The sequence below is a fragment of the Cheilinus undulatus genome, linkage group 9, assembly GCF_018320785.1.
Source record: "Cheilinus undulatus linkage group 9, ASM1832078v1, whole genome shotgun sequence".
Lineage (NCBI taxonomy): Eukaryota > Metazoa > Chordata > Actinopteri > Labriformes > Labridae > Cheilinus > Cheilinus undulatus.
In genome coordinates, this window is record NC_054873.1 from 16,705,201 (window position 1) to 16,724,076 (window position 18,876).

Genomic DNA, 18,876 nt, shown 5'->3' on the forward strand with positions numbered 1-18,876 from the left:
TATTTGTGTTGCCTCCCCTGTTCTGCTGCAGAGCTCATATTATACTGATTGGCTGATTAGCTGATTAGCATTAATACTCAGTTGTCACCCGAGCATATCATTTTAATTTTGCCAAGGCCTGACTTGGCAGAAGCCAAGTCGAGAATGAGCAGCCCAATGCGCCAGCACTAAAACACTTGAAATGTGGGGGAGCGGATCAACAAACTTTGGCCCGCAGCCGGGTTAAACAGCACTCCCGAGTTCACAATAAAGCCAGCGGCGCCCCCCTGGGCATTTTGATAGACTGCCCGTATCGCTTTTAGTAGAAAACTGCTGACTTTCTATTTATTTTTCCACTAAGTAATCACTCCAAGAGGCTTTAAGCAGAGGTTCCTGTTCTGCCTAATGTGTTAAAACAAAGCAAAAAGTTCAGCTTCTATAAACACAATCAGATACGGTTTTGGTTGCCATACACAGCACAGTCAATTTAATACCACTGTTACACACATTCCTGGTGGGTGGTAAGAAACACACAGATAAGAAAAGTTAGGAAAGATGGTGAGTTTTAATAATATGCATTTAACAGCTGAAAAACCTTTGGGTACTTGGGGGAAGAGTGATGGAAGACAACAAGAAAAGAAAAAACTAGGAAAAGGACAGAAACAGTGGAGAAGAAAAGCGGGACAAAAGAAGAGCGAGAAGATGGGAAAGGGGAGAGAAAGGAAAGGGGGAGAGAAAAGGAAAGGAGATAAGAAAAAGAAAAATGATGAGAGAAGAGTAGAGGGCAGGCTGAGGAAAGGAGAGAATAGAAGGGAAGAGAAGCGAAGCAAAGAAGAAGTAAGGATGAAGAGGAGAGAACAGATGATGAGAAAGGAGAAGAAGATACACTGTAAAACCCAATTAAACCTTGCTTAAAAACAAATCATGCAAACCGATTGCTTTAAAAAAAACAGTAAAATAACTTTTTGATCTCAGTAAACTAGATATTGTGTATTGCATTTACAAAAGCTTTTTTAGTGTTGTGCACTTGCACTTGAGTTTAAGTAACTTTGTAATTAACACTTGATAAATTAAGATTTTACAAATGACTAAGTAAAGAGTACAAGCAATACACAATTAATTTCCCTTATTTATATCACACTCTTTAATCTTGAACATTTATGCCCTCAATGTTGCCCAACTTGCGTGTTTACAAGTTAGACTAGCTGAACTAGAAAGTCCTCTTCCATCGTGCTCGGTTTATCATTCATTATGTATGTGGTTGCTCCCCATACGTGTAACTTCTCTAACTGAGTCCGTAACTTCACTCAAGGTGCAACAGTGTCTAATGCCCTAAGGCATTCTGGGAAAACTCAAGGGATAGTTGTGAAGCAGTTTGATTACAACTACAAAAAAATATATAGAATGATTGAGCACTGTCTAATCAAAACCACAAATCTGTTCAATCAACTAAATAAATAGAACTCAAATAGCTGTTTTGGGTTTTTAAGTTGACATAACCCTTTTTTGAACGACCACAAAACTGTTCAATCTTACAGTGAAAGGCTTAAAGGCGCATTTGACCTAGAAAGGGCACTTTCCCAGAGTTCAGTTCATCTGGTTTAGACTGTTTAGGTTCCCCTCCAAAGGCAGAATTCGTCTAACTCAGTCAGAAACTTCACTCATGGTGCAAAGTGTCTTAAAACCAAAGGCATTCTGGGAAAAATGCTGCAGATTAAGGCATGATTGTTAAATTATTTGAGTACAATGACAAAATATAACTCAGGAAAATAGAGTTGCAATAGCTATTTAAGATTTTTAAGTTAACACAACTCGTTATTGTTCAACTGTTTGGTCTTATAGTGCAGGACAGTTCCGTGGTTTCTCAACCACAAGTGTATGTGTTTGGCTGTTCTTGATAAAATAGTAGAGAGGTGAACTCATGCATCCATGGAAGGAAAACAGAAGTTTGTCATGATTTGCTCACGTGTGCAAAGATAAACGCAATTCTTTATGGAAAATATAACAAAGCTGTGGACTTCTTATAATCACAGAAAATATGCAATATTAGGCCTTATAATACCTAGGCCTAATTATTATTTATAATTTCAAGAACATCAACAGAACTGCACAAAGTTCAAATCACCAAAATGTTGTGTTGTCCTTGTTTTTGCAGGCATGCTTGGCTTAAGCACATGTTCAAATGGCTAAGAATTTTACATTTCTTTGTCTTTTTCTGCTCAGAGTGTTGTTTTAACCTGGTTACTGCCACCTACTGGACAGTGGTGTGAATCAGCAAATTGGCAGCTCAGCCCTTAGATGTTACTTGTTTAGATTACTTGAAACAACAGTTAAATGGTTTTCTTCACCCTGCAATAAAACACTACTTGATAAAACCTTGTAATAGGTACATTTACTTGACTATTAAGTAAGGTTAACTTCATTTGTGTGAGTCTGTGTAGCTATCAGGGTTTACAGTGTAGCATAGGAGAGAGGAGGATAAAGCAAGGATAAGAGAAGAGGAGATAGAGGATTAAAGGCAAGGAAAAGATGGCAGTAAGAGAACATGATAAAAAGGGAAAGTGGGAGAGGAAAAAGATACAAAAGGTGAGGAGGACAGGAAGGATGAGAGGAGAGGAAAGATGAGTAGAAATAATAGGAGAGAGTTGAGAGAATATGGGAAAAGGAGAGAAGGAAGAGGAAGCATTAAACTCACATTCTCTTTCCTGACATGCAGCCTGTGACTCAGGTCTGTCTGAGGGACGGCAGTGTTTGGACGGTTGGCCCTTGGAGGTCACACACTCCACTCTCCGCTCCATCACTCCCGCCCCACAGGTCTGCGAACACTGCAACACAAACACACACAACACAAAGGAACTTGACCACAAAGCCACAAAACAAAACACCCAACAAATACACTGCAACCAGATCCAAATTCACAAATGAGATTTAGCTGTAGAACCACAAATGTACAAGCCATTTTTGTGAAAACAACGATTAACTGGAGAGGATTTCACGCTGCTTAACAAGTGGTTTTCTGCCTCACCTTGCTCCACGGGCCAACTTTCCAGTAGGTTGTGTGCGGGCAGTCTCTGAGGAGGCAGGGCTGGGTGCCAGGAGGGTTGGGCTGGGGGCAGTGGGTGCTCGCAGAGGAGGACTGGGCTGCAGCATACAGGTGCGGAGCCTGAGAGAAGGGCATCACTGAGCAGGAGACGATGCGCTGCTGATAGCCGATACCGCAGCTGGCAGAGCACTGAGAAACACACAGACACAAATATTTCAGCATTTCTTCATCTAAGTTGCTTTTGCAACTTGGGCTTTAGCAAATGTTGCTAAAGCTAATAGCTACATAGATAACGTATCTATGTACACAGCTGCTCTGTGAGCTTATCCTTATCTATATTAGCTCCTCCATTATCTATAGCTGTTAGCTTGAGCAACATGAGCTTTAGCAAACATAGCTAAAGCCAACTTAGCTATGTAGATTATGCAGATACATAGCTTATGTAGCTGCTTTGTGAGCTTAGCTTAGCTTTAGCCTCATTAGTTACATAGCTTTGTTATCTTCATAGCTTATGTAGTTAACAGTGCTACTGTAAATCCTCAAATAAAGACTTGGGCCTTTATTTACAAAATTGATGCAGGCACCAGGCCTTTATTTCTGATTATCTCTGAGAAACATCATATATTCTATATTCTAATAGAGAGGAATAATTGTTTATATCTTAGTACAAAGGAAATATCATGATTTAACTTCAATAATAATAGTCTGAAATAAAATATTAATGTTAAGAGGCCTGGCAACAGTTTGACTCCCCGTATATATTAGAGGAAATACGGTATGTAAGCTACACTTGCTGTGTTAGAATGTTTTCATGGAGGACAGACTTTTTTCCTGTAAGCAGACCGTTTACTTGGCTTTATTAAACATGTTGTAATCAGGTTTTGCAGGTCAGGGTTCAACTTTTAACTTTTGGTGTCCTATCGTTGCCTTAACCCTAACCCTAAATGGAAGCTTAATCCAATTTTTTTAATCCAAGTTTTAACGTGTATTTTGGTTCTGAGATATATGTTGTCTCAAATGAACAGTCTTCGCTGCATACACTGCACTCTCCCTTTCAACCTACCTCAACCCCAGCATCTGGAGGGATAAAGATGTTATCTCATCACTCCTCAATTCTGCAAGCAAAATAAATTTGGGAGGAGTGACGAAGTCGAAGCCTGACACCAAACATGTTATGCAGCCAAAATAAATGCTTGAACAATTACAAACGTAGCTGACTGAAATTGCAGTATTATTCCCTGGTTTGGATTGTGTCTCACTTTCTGAAATTTCAAGCAGTAATCTATGCTAATCTGAGTATTCAAATTAACTGATTATTTATTTTATATATTGCCTTTGCTATGGTGTTATAAATATTGGTGTTGTATCAGGATGTGCCACAAAGGTCATACAGTTCAGAGGAGTCAACTCTCACTTTCCATTTGACTTCATGCACCGAAAGGCTGACAAACTCACTAATGAGCTTGAATAAATGTAACTCTCAGCTAAGAAAAACTAATTTTCACTTCTCTGTTGTGTATTGTGTATTGTGTCATGCAATCTGGTGGAATTTTACGATGCTTTCATAGCCTCAAAAGTTTGAGAAATTTATAAACCTCTTAGGTGCAATACAGAAAAACAACGCTGAAATGAGGTCCTTTGACAATTTGGAAAAGATCTTCCAGCCACTAAATCTAGGAATTTGCAACTTTTTGTCATCCAAATGATTCTAAAAGTTTTGAGTTTTTAACTTTAACTGGACAAGATGAGAAATCTGAACACATTTAAGTATAAAATTTCAGAGCAGCATTTTTCTTTTTTTTTGTTTATCTAATTATTTATGTTGGCCTTTATTCTCACCTGGGACCATTCCCCTGTAATCCACATGTAGTGGCAGGGAGCTGCTTTGCAGGGCTGCTCTGACGGAGGCTGTGACGAAGGCTCACAGTAATCATCCTGGACGGGTGTCACTCCTGGGCCTGTGCACCCCACCTTCCTGCTTCTAATGCCCTCTCCACAGGTTGCATTACACTATGAGAAAAGTACAGGAAGAAAAGAGTGAGAGTGAAGACGAGTTGGCAGAGGGGGGGCAGTGTTGTACTTTGAGCAACAACATCAATGACTCCTCAGACTGCTGGTCCCTCCTTTTTTTAAGGTTTCCAAAAATTGACTGTTTTGTGACAATGTCAACATTAGCTCTAAAGGAGGGCAATCCCAAACATGTGCTGTGGTTGACATTAAAGATAAAAGCTAAGCAGGTTCCCTTCAGGCTCAGGAATAGTTTATAGGAGCTTTTAAACGTAATGACATGAGGCAGAATCTCAAAATTAATTTATGTTAAAAAAGAGCAGCTGTGTGTGGATTTTACGACAATCCATTTGTGTTTCATGAGAATTTGAAGGACAAACTGTGAGAGGAACAAGGCTGTAAGTTCTCAAAGAAACAGACAGGAATCTGAAACAGTGCAAACATTCCTGCAGCAGGAGGATCCAGTGCTGTGTCCCTTCATGGTGCCCCTCTTTTATGCCTCACTCTGGAGGACAAAGCATGGGACATTAAAGAAAGATGAGCAGAGAAAAAACTGTCTGCTAGCGTGACACAGAGCAGAGATATTCAACAGGACAAAAGGGGATGATGGCCATCAGTGCTTTGATATGATTTACAGAGTGATGGTTATCAACAAAGCCCTCAAGACTGATTCAAAAAACCCAAGGAAACCTGCAGGATGTCTTTTTAATGGTGCAGAAAAAGAGAGAGAGAGAGAGAGTGGAGATCTCAGCCAATAAAAACCTTAATAAGATGGTTCAACATCTGTTCATCTATCACACAGTAAAAGACAGCTCTGGTTTAAAGACAAGAGCGGAAGAATAAATCTGTTCTTACTTCTTCCCACTCGCCAGCAACCCAAGTGTAATGTGTGCACTCTGCAGTCTGGCATGGTCGGACGATAGTGGGGCGGTTCTGAGTATCACAGAGATCCTGTCTGACCCGTCCGGTGCCTTTCAGTCTGCAGTAAACATCCCGGTTCTGAACTCCGACGCCACAGGTGACAGAGCACTGAAAAAACAGAACAAAAACATATCTAATACATAAAAGAGAAACAGTGAATAGTTATCAGTTTATGGTCTGTTCCTGTACTGATGTAAACAACCAAGAATATAGCAAGAGAATGAGCCCTCAGAAGACTGAAAAGTTGAGATGCAAGGCTAATGTGCAAAGGTGCACGCTCCAAAACAGTAAGTGGCAATATTAGCATAGCTGGTTTGCAAATCCACCAAGAAGAAGAAAGAAGAGTCAACCATAACCACAATGGAGTCTGTCCTGCAGGGAACTATGGAAGTTTTAATTATTCTTAAGACAACAACCAAGACCCTCTTCCTACTTTCACATCTGCTGGGTTGCTCCTGTTCAACCTGGGTTCACCCCGACCAGAGTGAACAAGACTTTGGGGTCAAGTGTACTCAGATCTGGGCCCAGGTCCCTAATGTGGAAACATCCATAAAAACTTTAGATTCTCTATAAAATAAAATAAAATAAAATAAAATAAAATAAAATAAAATAAAACAAAACTCACTGTCTTCACCAGCTTGTTCCTGAACAAGCATCCAATGACGGCAGTTGCCATATTGGAAATGCTACAGCTGAGGCCTTAAGCCCCCTGGCAGACTGCTACAACAAACCCAGCTCAAACCCTCTCAAAACAGATGAGTGAGACAAAATTCCCATCCTACTCATAAGGATTATGCTCATTAAAAAATGAGCTTATATTACAGTTAGCTAAGAAATGATTGGATGCTTTTAAACATCTTTTGACCCGGTGAATGGTTTGATTGTAACCCGGGACTTCCACCTATGTCCATTCGCTGCAGTTTGCCTGCACCTGCCCTCTGTCAACATGCACCGGCTGCATTTCAGTGCAGAGCAGCACCGCCGGATTGCTTGACCTGCAAGATCAAGGAGTTCACGCGGTTATTACAGAACTATGAACGATCGTGCTAGAAGATATTAGTGAAGTGCTATAAAAACATGAACACACGTAAAGCTGTTGTTCTGAACGACAGGAGTTGGAGAAGGGTGAACTTGCTCGGATTTGTCTATTTTTCATCCTTTCATTTGGATTTTTGAGCTTCTACCAAGTAGCTACATAAACTTTACCCTTTTCCTCTTGTCCCTCTGACCTGTTAACTTCAGGCTCAGCTACACCGTGGTATAAAGTTTTGACACTGCAATAAAGGAGCAGAGACAGACCAAACATTCATCTGGTGGAATTGAGGCTTCAGATGGTGATTTTCACTAACAGAAACGTTAGCAAGAAAGTGCTAGAAAGAGTTAATCAAATTTGTGATTTGAGATTTTAGCACAAAGCCTATTCCCAGCACACCATCATACAGACTAGGAAATGTATGATCACACTTGCTGTTGTCTGGGACTGGCAAACTTCAGTATGCTGCAGCCCAATTTGAGACCTGACAATCTTCTGAGGCCCACAAAAACCCTTGTACAACAATAACATGAGACTTAAATATTTACCTTTAATTTACAATATTTTTGTTTTGTTAACAGGGAATTTCAATGCAAATGCTTTCAGAGGAATCAATGCCACTTAGAAAGTGTTTGTGGTGTCACAAAGTAAAATTGATGAGCCACTGCCATTTATGTTGTTTTAATCAGGCATCTGCAAAGACTCCTAAATTTTCTTTTCTAATATTCATCTGTAAATGTACTTTGTTGCCAAGCAAACTCTTTCCAAGTACCATTAATGTCTACATAGATGCAAATTAATGATCGGGAAGCAAGTGATATTTCAGAATCCGAAACAAAGTGTCACTTAATCCAACCCCAGTTAAATCATGACACCAAACAAAATAAACGATTACAAGAGTGAAAACTTCAGGCAGTGTTCTGTTGCTTCTGAAACTTAAAATAATGATTATGCAAAAAAAAAAAAAAAAAAAAAAGACATTTTAATAGGGGGCCCTCTAGTGGGCATGAAAGAAACTGCATGCTGCATTTTCAAACATTGAGGCTGCTATCAAAAGATGTTAGTAAACTGCATTACAGTAAACATAGAATCCAAATTTTTTGGATTTTGATTTGATTTATGGACTAAAAGTTTTCTATGTTGGATGGTTAACAGACAGTCGCTTACATCGGTTTATCAATATGCTGTTGTAGTGTGATGAAAGCGTGGACAGGTTAATCAAGTTTGACCCACAGCTCCTTTCCTGCATGTTATTCCCCTCTCTCTCTGATTTCCCTCTGTCCACTTTCAACTTGGATGGAAGCATAAAAACTAAATGAATAAAACACATGCTGGGCTCAGAGGCACTGAAGTATCACTATAAATTATGAATCTACGGATAAATTCAACATCGACGCTGCCTTAATTTCCCAAGATTCTTTTGCTTTAGTGTTATCGAACACATCCTTATCAAGGTGCTTTGCAAAGAGTGAGTTTCACATAAAGCTGTAGTAATATTCTACAAATCTATTCCAGAAGCTGACCGCGTTCCTGAAACAAGAAAAATCCATTGTGACTGAAAAACATTCTGCTCAGCCTCCACCATTATAAAAGAAATATTAGCGAAGCTGCTGACAGGACATCTTGATCTCCTAATACTTTTAAATGTTGCTCTTTGTGTTTTGAATTTAAGTTTAAAAGCTTTGAATGAAGGTCTCAGAGATGTGGGATATGAGTCTGCATCTGCATTTGGCTACAGGATGGAGGCCAACCAAGACAGAAAACTTTATGGCAGTCTGTATGTGCTGGGTGATTGGGATGAATGGATGAAGACTTAACATATGCTGCCCTGCTACAGTCAGAGCATTAAAGATATGTCTTGTGGTAAAACTTTGAAACATTTATATTTGTGTTATGCCGTGGTAAAGCAACTGAAAAGCCATGCGGCAGCGACTTTGAAGGCCAAATCTCTTTGAAATTTGCTTCCATGAACTTAACCACAAGCTTACACTAAGTTTGATTTGCAGGAGCATGAATGAGTTATATCCAATTTAAAAGGTTTAATGGACCCACTTAAATAAACATTTCTAATCAATATGTGTTTGATCTGCATGCATGTGTGTCCTTGTTGCTCCTTGACAATACCTACAATAAATCTAAAGGCATTTTGTTGCTTCTTTTGTCAGACGTGTATCTGAGGTCACACAGAAGTCTATCTCAAACATCTCTTTGAAGTTCCTGGGGAAGCATACCTGCACGGCGAGGAAGCACTCTGTAAGGCTCGAGCTGATCTGCCTGATTTCTCTCTTCAACAAACCTCAGAGAACACTACCAAGCCTCAGCTGTTATACACTCAGAAAATCTGCACATTATACAGCGAGAATCAAGTTTTCCAAACACCTTCCAGATGTATTTGTGTTGTTGGTTTCTCACTGCAAGTTTGTGTGTTCAGTGCAGAGTGTTTGGGTGAATGTGAAAGGAAAAGTTTCAGGAAAGGAAAGAGAACAAAAGTTAACCAAGGAAATCTGACCTTTGAATCAAGGAGCTGATTTTTTTATTTCAAGGCTTAAAATAAGAACTGCTGTGCCTGATCGCAGACTCTTAAGACTGCCGCAACCAAAGAAACCTCTTTGAGATGTGTGTGGTTTTATCAGAGGTGGTGGGAATGTTTTAGAATCTTAGATGAAAAATTTGTTGTACAAATAGAATTGAGTAAGAATTGCCAGTTTTTAAGAGGTCGGTTCACCCAAATTACAGAAACAATTGTTCCCTCTATCTTTAATTATTTCAACTGAACAGCTGATTCTTATTTTCCACTCCAATGTGTGTTAAAGATTGAGCAATAAATGCACAATCCCTACTACTCATTTGCTTGGAATAATCAACACACATGTCCACTCTTATCCCTTTTCCACCAAGCTAGCTCCAGAGCTGATGCTTGACTAAAGCTAGAGCTGATGGAGTTGGTTCAATTTCTCTGTTTTCCCAGCAACCTTGGCACCAAACTCCGGAACAACAATACAAACGGCAAATGCTGTTCTACAAGTGTTGCTGTTTGCTTTCTGAACTTTCCCATAAGTCCAAACTACACTGATCCATCTAATTTTTGTTGCTCGTCTTGACTGTTTTAAATGTTTGAGGAGAAGTTAAATAACCTGACATTATTCTTATGAAAACTAAACACAAGATGATGACATCCCAATATAGGCACAGCCACAGATGTAAGCATATAGCCCCAATGTAAACAGGTTCTGTCATCTGGTCCAGCAAGGTGTTGGTTCCACATACAAGGCCTTTTCTTTGGTTACTGAACACCAAGGAACTGGTGCTAAGTCAGGCTACAGCTCCAAAGCAGCCCTGGGAATGGCTTAGTGGAGAGAGTATCTGGCTTAAGGATGAACTCATCATAATGAAGTCATAGGTCAAAGGTTAAAGCCATTGGGCCTCATATCCATCCCTTGCTTCTAAGTATAATATCTCAAAAGAGGATTTCTCTCCAACATGGCACAAATATCCAATATGATTTAAGAATAAAGTGATATCAGACACTCAACATGAGGCCAAGATAATTGAGCAATATGTTTATCCCTTGCTTATGCAAATTATTCCTAGAATGCTTCAAGGAATTTTCTGCAAAATTAGCATAGCTGTCCATTCTGACACATAAATATACTGACTCAATTTTAAAGGTTGTAGGTCAAAGGCCAAGGTCATTGGGCCCTATATTCATCCCTTGCTTGTGAACTTTGTACTTCTAGAAGACTGAGGGATTTTCACAAAATTTGCACAGCTGTCCTCTCTGACTCAATAATAAAACAATTAGAAATATGTAGGTCAAAGGTCATTGGCCTCATGTCCATCCCTTGCTTATGAATACAATACCTCTCTAATCTTCAAGGGAATTTCAACATTTTTTACACAAATGTCTCCATATTCAAGGATGAACTTATTAGATTTTGGAGGTGAAAGATCAGGGTCAGTGGGCCTCCTGCCCATGCGATATCTACTGTCATACTTCCACAGAAATACCCCTCAGATCTTCTTCTTGACACACTTTTGCTGTCTGGTAGTGGTAGGTTATAAATCAGTATTAATACTGGTAAAATTTCTGCTATGGAATGGATTTTTGTGACACCATCATGACTGGTTTAAACGCATGCATTGTGTTACAGTGCACATGTGAAGCATAACCAATGCCACCATTAGCTTCTGAGTCCACTCATTAATATGTCTCACTCTAGCATTACCAGCAGCCAGGGAACTAATCAAACGGCACCTACTTGTGATTTCACCATGCAGCAGTAAACTAGTAAAATGTGCCTTTTCTCCTCTCAAATTCGAATGTTCGTAACAATAGCAATGTAGCGAGTGTGCTTACTTTGCAAAGCATCTCTTTTGGCTTGTTTAGAGCTTTAACACACACTGCATGCTGCATGGTGTTTTTAATCGCATGACCTGCATGTTTTTAGTCAATGTTGAGTTGCAGAAGTGAATCGAAGTCAAAGAAGCAGCTGTAAACTCTGTAGCTACACAAACTAGCTGGTAAAGCTTAGCTAATTGAGGATAAACACACTATTAATGCCAAGTTCTTCATAATTAAATTCTGTAGTCGTTATTTTTTTTGAGTGCTTTTAATGCTATTGCCCAAATCAGTTGCTTGAGGCACCTCAGCATGACAAAGGTAAACCTTAAAACTACAGGTGCAGATATAAAGATATGTACATAGAGAGACTTATTAAACCATTTTTTTCTGTGGTATTTTGCTAAGATGTGGGTTGAGTATGCCATTACAGGCTTGTTTTATGGGAAGAAGATGGTTTTTAAACACCTGAATATGCTTTTAAATGTGTTATCTTTTTTTTATATCAATATAATACTGTTAACATAAAGGGCAAGAAAAATAACATGAAGAAAATGTTAGGCCATATCGCCACGGCCTTGTGTTCCCGCTGGAGGCACTTCACTGCCACATAGAAGTTCTAGTTTTACTTTGAAGCAACTTTTCACTGTAAAAATAGACTCTATAAAACCTGTTGACTGACTGATCTGTAGATTGTTGGAAACGGGAATGTATTCCCTAGAAACAGATGTTACCCATGAAAATTTGGACGTATTTTCACTGCTGTGCAACAGTTTTGAGATATCATATTTGATTGCAATTGGAAAAAAACACCCATCTAGCATTCGTTTTCAGATATTACACTGAAAGTAAATGTGCACCAAATTATAAACAATCCCCAGAAAAAATGTGGGAATTAATTTGTGTCCTTGGATCAGTGGGCAGATCATTCCCCCACACCCAGCTCCTATAACATCTTGCCGATTTACCCCCCATCAGTCAGAGGTGAGGGAGAGGGCTGGGTAGCTGTGGAATAACTCAAACAGAGGGTGCTGAGGTTTCAAAGTTGTCACATGCATGGATATTAAGATATAAAACATGTCTTTATGCTCTGGTTGAGGATTTCATGGTTGCTGGTGGTATGTGGAGGGAGATGATTGCTTCCAGACACAGGCCAAAGAGAGAGAGAGAAAGAAAGAGAGCAAAGGGGGGGGGGGGGGTGCTCCTCAAAGGCTGAGGAATGGGAAAGGAGGAAAGTGGATACAGGTCTTCATGGATATTTTGAGATTAAACTCTTCTTGGGGAAGAGGAAGTATTTTAAATCAAGCGATGGAGAGATATTGATGTTCATGTTCCATGATCACAGATTTTGCAGGTTTTATTGACGCCATTGGAAGCTCACTGTATTCTCTGTATTTACCGTTTGTTCTGAACATGCAGCCTGCTTGTTCCTCTGGGTAATCTGTCACAATATGACAAAGGGCATGACAGAGCATTCCTACGACTTGTGATAAATTTGGTTTAGCGCATTTTCTGCCCTGCGGGAGCTTGGCGTAGCTCTGAGCCAGAGCTGCGTAGCGCTTATATGCATGTCCTCTTGGTAGCAGATATCAGGGTTGTGTGGTCGGCTCCACGATGACTGTGACCCCCCCCCCCAGTGACTCCCCTATGCACGGCCTTTGCCCTGCCAGTGTCTGGTTGCAATGGTGTACAATGGTACAGAAACCTGCTGTGCTTTAGGATTTATGTCCTTTTAACATTATGCTTTCATCTGTATGGGAGGCCGCGCACAGATACAGCAGCTGCATCTCTGCACCTCCGTGTTTACTATGTTTATGTGTTGGAGCAACAAACAAATCCTTTATGAGATTAGCTGTGTTTAATGTAGTTTTAAGAACAAACTTTTATGTTGTTTATCTACAAAGCTTAAAATATGTTTATCTTGAGGCTGGAAAGGTACTTTTAGAGGCAATTTTTTTCATTTGAGTACTTTTTTCCTTATTGTATTCTTAAGATTTTTTTTAAATACTTCATGTATCAATTTATATAAATATTGGCTGTATAAGTACCAAAATATTCCACTTTGCATTATACCATACAGTGCCAATAAAAAGTATTCACTTCCTTGGATGTTTTGCTTTTTTACCCCATAAAATCTTTTTGATGTAAAAGTGAAAACAGATTTTTACAAAGTAATGTGAATTAAATAAATAAATATATGGAATTTAAATAAATGACTGCATAGATATTTACCCCCTTCAAAGTGATTGACTTAATTCAACAGATGTCCAGGCAAATTGTGCTAGTAGTCTCACGATCAGTGAAATGGGGATCACCTGAGTGCAGTGAATGCGCCTCAAGTGACTGTAGTATAGACACCTTATCTGGAAGGTCCAGTCACTGGTTAATCAGACAAAGGAACACTCCAAGCAGCTCAGAGAAAGGTTATTGAAAATTTCAAGTCAGGGGATAAAAAAAAAGACTCCAGGGCACTGATTATCCCCCAGAGTTCAGTTAAATCTATCACCAAGAAATGGAAGGAATATGGCTCATGTGTAAATCTGCCTTAATCAGACCATCCTCACAAACTGACTGACCGTGCAAGAAAGAGACTAGTGAGAGAGGACACCAAGACACCCATATCTACCCTGAAGAGTTACAAGCTTCAGCGCTGAGATGGCAGAGACTCTGCATACAACAACAGTTGTGTGGGTTCTTCACCAGTCAAAGCTTTGTGGGAGCGTGGCAAAGAGAAAACAACTGTGGAAGAAAACTCATATTAAATTTTATTTAGATTTCACCTAAAGGCATGTGGGAGACTCTGTGGTCAAGTGGAAGAAAGTTCTTTGGTTGAATGAGACCAAAATAGTGCTTTTTGGTCATCAGACAAGACCCTATGTTTAGTGTACACCAAACACTGTACATCACCACAAACACACCACCCCCACTGTGAAGCACAGTAATGGCAGTATCATGCTGTGGGGATGCTTCTCAGCAGCCGGCCCTGGAGGGCTTGTGAAGGCAGAGGGTAGAAAAGAATGTGCAAAAATACTGGAAAATCCTGGAGGGAAATAAGGTTTAGTCTGCTGGTGAACTACAGCTTGGTAGAAGATTTTTTTTCCAGCAAGAGAATGATCTGACCCATACAGCAAAATTTTAAAAAATGGTTTAAATACAACAAGGTAAATGTTCTGGTGTGGCTGAATCAAAGCCCAGACCTCAATCCATTAAAGAATTTGTGACAGAACTTGAAAGGGGCTTTTCAAGCCAAATCACTGTGGAAACTGACAGAGACTGTGCAGTTTTGCAAAGAAGAATAAAGAGAGTAAAATTTCAGTGTCCAGAAGTGCAAACCTGATTGAGACCTATCCACACGGACTCAGTGCTGTGATTGTAGCCAAAGGTGCAACTAAATACTGATTTGAAGGGGGTGAATATTTATGCAGTTACTTATTTTACCTTGCATATTCTCATTTGACATTACAAAGTAGAAATCTGTTTCGTTGGTAATTCTTTTGGTCAAAAAATGGTCTTACTGAGCATGGCTGATTTATGAAATTGATAAGAAAGGTAAAACTTCCAAGGGGGTGAATACTTTTTATAGGCACTGTATATAACTGAGTGCATGACCAATGTGTACCGTGTTAATTTCAATGTTTTTGCTTCAACAGCTTCAAAAGAAGACTTGCAGAATAAACACATAGTAAAGATTGCACTACTCAACTATTTCCACAGTTTGCCTGAAAACCCAACATCTAAATGTCAAGTGCTGCACATAAACAGTGTTTCAGATCCAGCCTGTGGTGTTTAGTTCACACTTGAGGAAACCACACATTACTCTTAAACAAGAATAAACTGAGTGCTGATTGGACAGGTGCTCTGTGTGTACATGTCCTACATCTGCAGGCTCTGGGAAGCCTTTGGCGGTGTTTGTGTTTGTGTCTCAGCCACTAACAGTCCTCAAGAGACTATTTTGTTAGAGTGCAAATAGAGAAAGAAACATACCTCGCTCCACTTGTTGGCCTTCCAACTGGGGCATCCCCGCACCCGGCAGGCCTTCTGTGTCCGTGGCCGGGGCAGATGACTGCAGTGCTCTTCCTCTATTTTGGTTTGGTTCTGATAAACACAGTTTATCTCCCGCTGCTTGGTTCCCCGACCGCAACTCACTGAACACTGGAGGAGAGAAAAGCAGGGAGGGGGGTGGATGATGTGAGAGGGAGAGAAATATTAGCAAAGTTCTGTTGAAGACGGAAGCTCTCGATTTATGGTTATGATCATGGTTACAAAGCATTTCATAAACGTAAACACATCGTGAAGACATTTTTCTTCCCTCATGAACTCTCTCCAAACCCTTTTGTGATTTTCAGCTTAAACTACTAGCTGTGAGAGATTTCTAAATCACTCTAAAGCTCCATGAGAAAATTTAACAGGTCATGAAACTGATTGAAACGAATACTGTTTCCTAAATAGGACATCTGAAAACGAAAAAGTCCACTGTTGACGAGACTGATTATTTCTTTACTGCAGTTCTTAATACCTCTAGTTGCTCCACTGGGTAAGTGTCAGGCAAGAAATGCCCTTCATACAGCAAATATTCAAAATGAGAGATACATTTGACTGTCAAAAGACAGCATGATGAGATTGTTGTAAGAATGCATGACATATATTCACAGGAAAAGGTAAAAAAGAGACTAGATACTGGATGTTAAACTTTGGTTACCAGGAGGGCTGCCATATTTATTCTATTCTCACTACCAGGGGGCCAAACAGGATACTTTCAATTCAGCAATTTGTTTAGATATCATTTTGCCACAGGACAAAATATAGCTCTTTCTTAAGAATTTATTACACAAATATCTACTGTATATTTATAAGACCCCAAAGCAAACAGTGTGGATTAATTAATGAGCTAGAAAGAAAAATAAGGCCAATTTACGCTACCTTTTCGGTCTAATAAGCTCATTATTTTTCTATTATTAAACTAAAGTTTACTTACACTTACATTACTTTAAAAGCATTTAGTTGTGCTTCATTGAAGATGTTTTTACAGATACAATTAAGTCCGACTGTTTTAACTAATCCCCAGAAGCACATACAAAAAATGTAAGATTCTTAGAGAAATGTTTTAAAGTGTTTTTCAGGCTTTCAGGAGTGAAAAGTCACTAATTACATTTACTCAAATTACTGTAACTGAGAAGCTTTTTTGTGTACTTGCAATTTTGAGTAGTTTTTAAAATCACTTCTTTTACTTTTACTTAAGTATATTTTGGAGGAAGTATTGTACTTAGCTACATTTCAAAAACATAAAATACTGAGTAAAACACAAACACAAAAAGCCCAAACCAGGCAGACTAAGTTTTCTGCCAACGGCAAGAAAATGGTTACAAGTTTGACTTCCACAACACATGATGGTCAGTATAATAGCGAGAGAATGATCCCATGTTTCATCCTGTTGCATTTCACTTTAGGTGAAGTAACACCTTATAATAGACTACCTTGTTGGGGATCCATAGTCTCTTGTTAATATTGCACACAAGGAAATATGTTTTGGCTTCAGGCTCACAAGTATCTAGTCAGTACTCAATACTCTGAGTAAACTTCAAATGACTTACTTTATACTTTTACTTGAGTGAATGCATAGAGCATTACTTTTACTTCTACTTAAGTCCATTTTAACAAAAGTAACTGTAGTTTTACTTGAGTACAAAAATTAGGTACTTTATCCACCTCTGCATTTGGTCTTTATGCAAGGTTGATACTGGCAGCTCAGGATGAAAACCTTCATTGTTGATTCTGTCATTGATTGAATCCTGGGCCACACTGAAGGAGAGCGAGGGCTGCATGTGACCCATGTATATCCTTAAACAGATATAGGCTAAAGCTTCGTCCTTGGATATAACATGATACGACATTGTACAACAGGATAAGATACAATACTATGCGTTGTGTTACGTTATGATACAAGACTATAAGATGTGATATAATACAATCCTTTACGAAACAATATGATAGGATAGGATATGATGCATTTTGTTACATTATGATTCAATACTATACGAAAAGATCTGATATAACATGAAACTATATGATACAAGAGGATATGCTATGATAAAATATGATATAATACATCACGAAAGATACAAAACAGCACTATACGATACAATATGATTGAGTAGGAAAGGATATGATGCATTGTGTTACATTAAGATACAATACAATATCATACCATACCACTACATACAATACGATACAATGACATGGTATGACAGGGTAGGATAATATATGACACAACCCAGCATGTTACAATAGGATATGTATGATAGGAGAAAGAATTGCATGAAACATTACAATACACTATGATACATATCCGAATGGATGCACACATACAGCTGACACCACAATAACTTATTAGAGCAGTTGAAACAACAATGAGCCACTTGTACATATAATGGAAGAATAACTAACAATTATTGCATATTACCCATGCACAATAATAATAAACACAATAAGGGCAAAAGGTCAGCACCAATCACCCAGAGCTGGCCCAGGCTTAGGGGAAGCCAAAACACCAAAGTTCCTCATGAGGTATTTGAGTGAACAGAAGCCTGAAAAATTAATAGAGCCTGAAACGGAAGACTAAAAAAGTCAGACTTAGTAGTTGGTGGTATTCTTTTTGAAAAGGTAAATTGCTTTAGGATGTTATATTCCATGCTTTCAGAGGCACAGCATAAGGGAAAGTAGACAAAGGACAACCAGAGAGCTATGGGCATTAACACTGGAATGCAACTTTATGATTTCTTTCTGTACTACTTAAACACCATACAGGTTTTAACCAAAGTTCACTCGGTGCACTAAGTGGCTTCCTTGTTACATTTCGTGGTTCAGTGAATACACTGCAAACAAATTTAACCAAACAACTTAAATGGATTTCGCCAAAAACCTTTTTGTCAAACACTCGCACACTGATGGACTGCAGCTGGATATTTAACCTGTAAACAGAGGAATTACTTAAAGGGCTGCTGTGGACAGGCAGATGGCTGCAGCAGGAGGAGGAAAGGTACAGAGTGAAACACTGATGCATGCACTCGGTGAGACGATCATCTGGTATGAATAAGGAAGACTTCAGGAAAGCTAGAGATGACGGTGATGACCAGGAAGGAGTAAAAAAAAAAAAAAAAAAAAAAAAAAAAAACCCAACGTATCATGAATAAAAACCAGACGCCCTGATGAAAGCTCTGAAAAAGAGATCGGAGATGAATATATTCTTTGGTCCCCATGAGGCCAGACGGCAATTAGGGTACCCGCTATTTCTGCTTGACGAGTGAGCGCCCCCATTCAAAGCTGCTCCAAAATTGGGGTGCTGGAATCGAATAGACAAGATGTGGAGAGTTACATTTTGTCTTAGCATATTTTCCAGTCCAGATAATAAACATAATATTGCATTGTACTCTAATTACGATGCCAGAAATGTTGCATAACACCAAACACATGATTTTTTGTGTTCATGGTAACGATCATACAACAGATAGACCACAGAGAGATATCACATATAAATTTGCAGTTTTTTTAAGATGG

At 39.1% G+C, this 18,876-nt stretch overlaps 1 protein-coding gene across 1 annotated transcript in view; it reads right to left on the reverse strand.

Annotated features, from left to right (window-relative positions):
- The window catches only part of LOC121514450 (A disintegrin and metalloproteinase with thrombospondin motifs 20), a 138,564-nt gene that overhangs the window by 5,481 nt on the left and 114,207 nt on the right, over nt 1–18,876 (reverse strand). The window contains exons 30-34 of the mRNA XM_041794557.1: nt 15,307–15,474; nt 5,885–6,058; nt 4,862–5,032; nt 3,005–3,211; nt 2,675–2,804 (exon numbers count right to left, since the gene is read on the reverse strand). Of these exons, the coding sequence (XP_041650491.1) occupies nt 2,675–2,804; nt 3,005–3,211; nt 4,862–5,032; nt 5,885–6,058; nt 15,307–15,474 (850 nt within the window). The remainder of the gene's footprint in view (nt 1–2,674; nt 2,805–3,004; nt 3,212–4,861; nt 5,033–5,884; nt 6,059–15,306; nt 15,475–18,876) is intronic.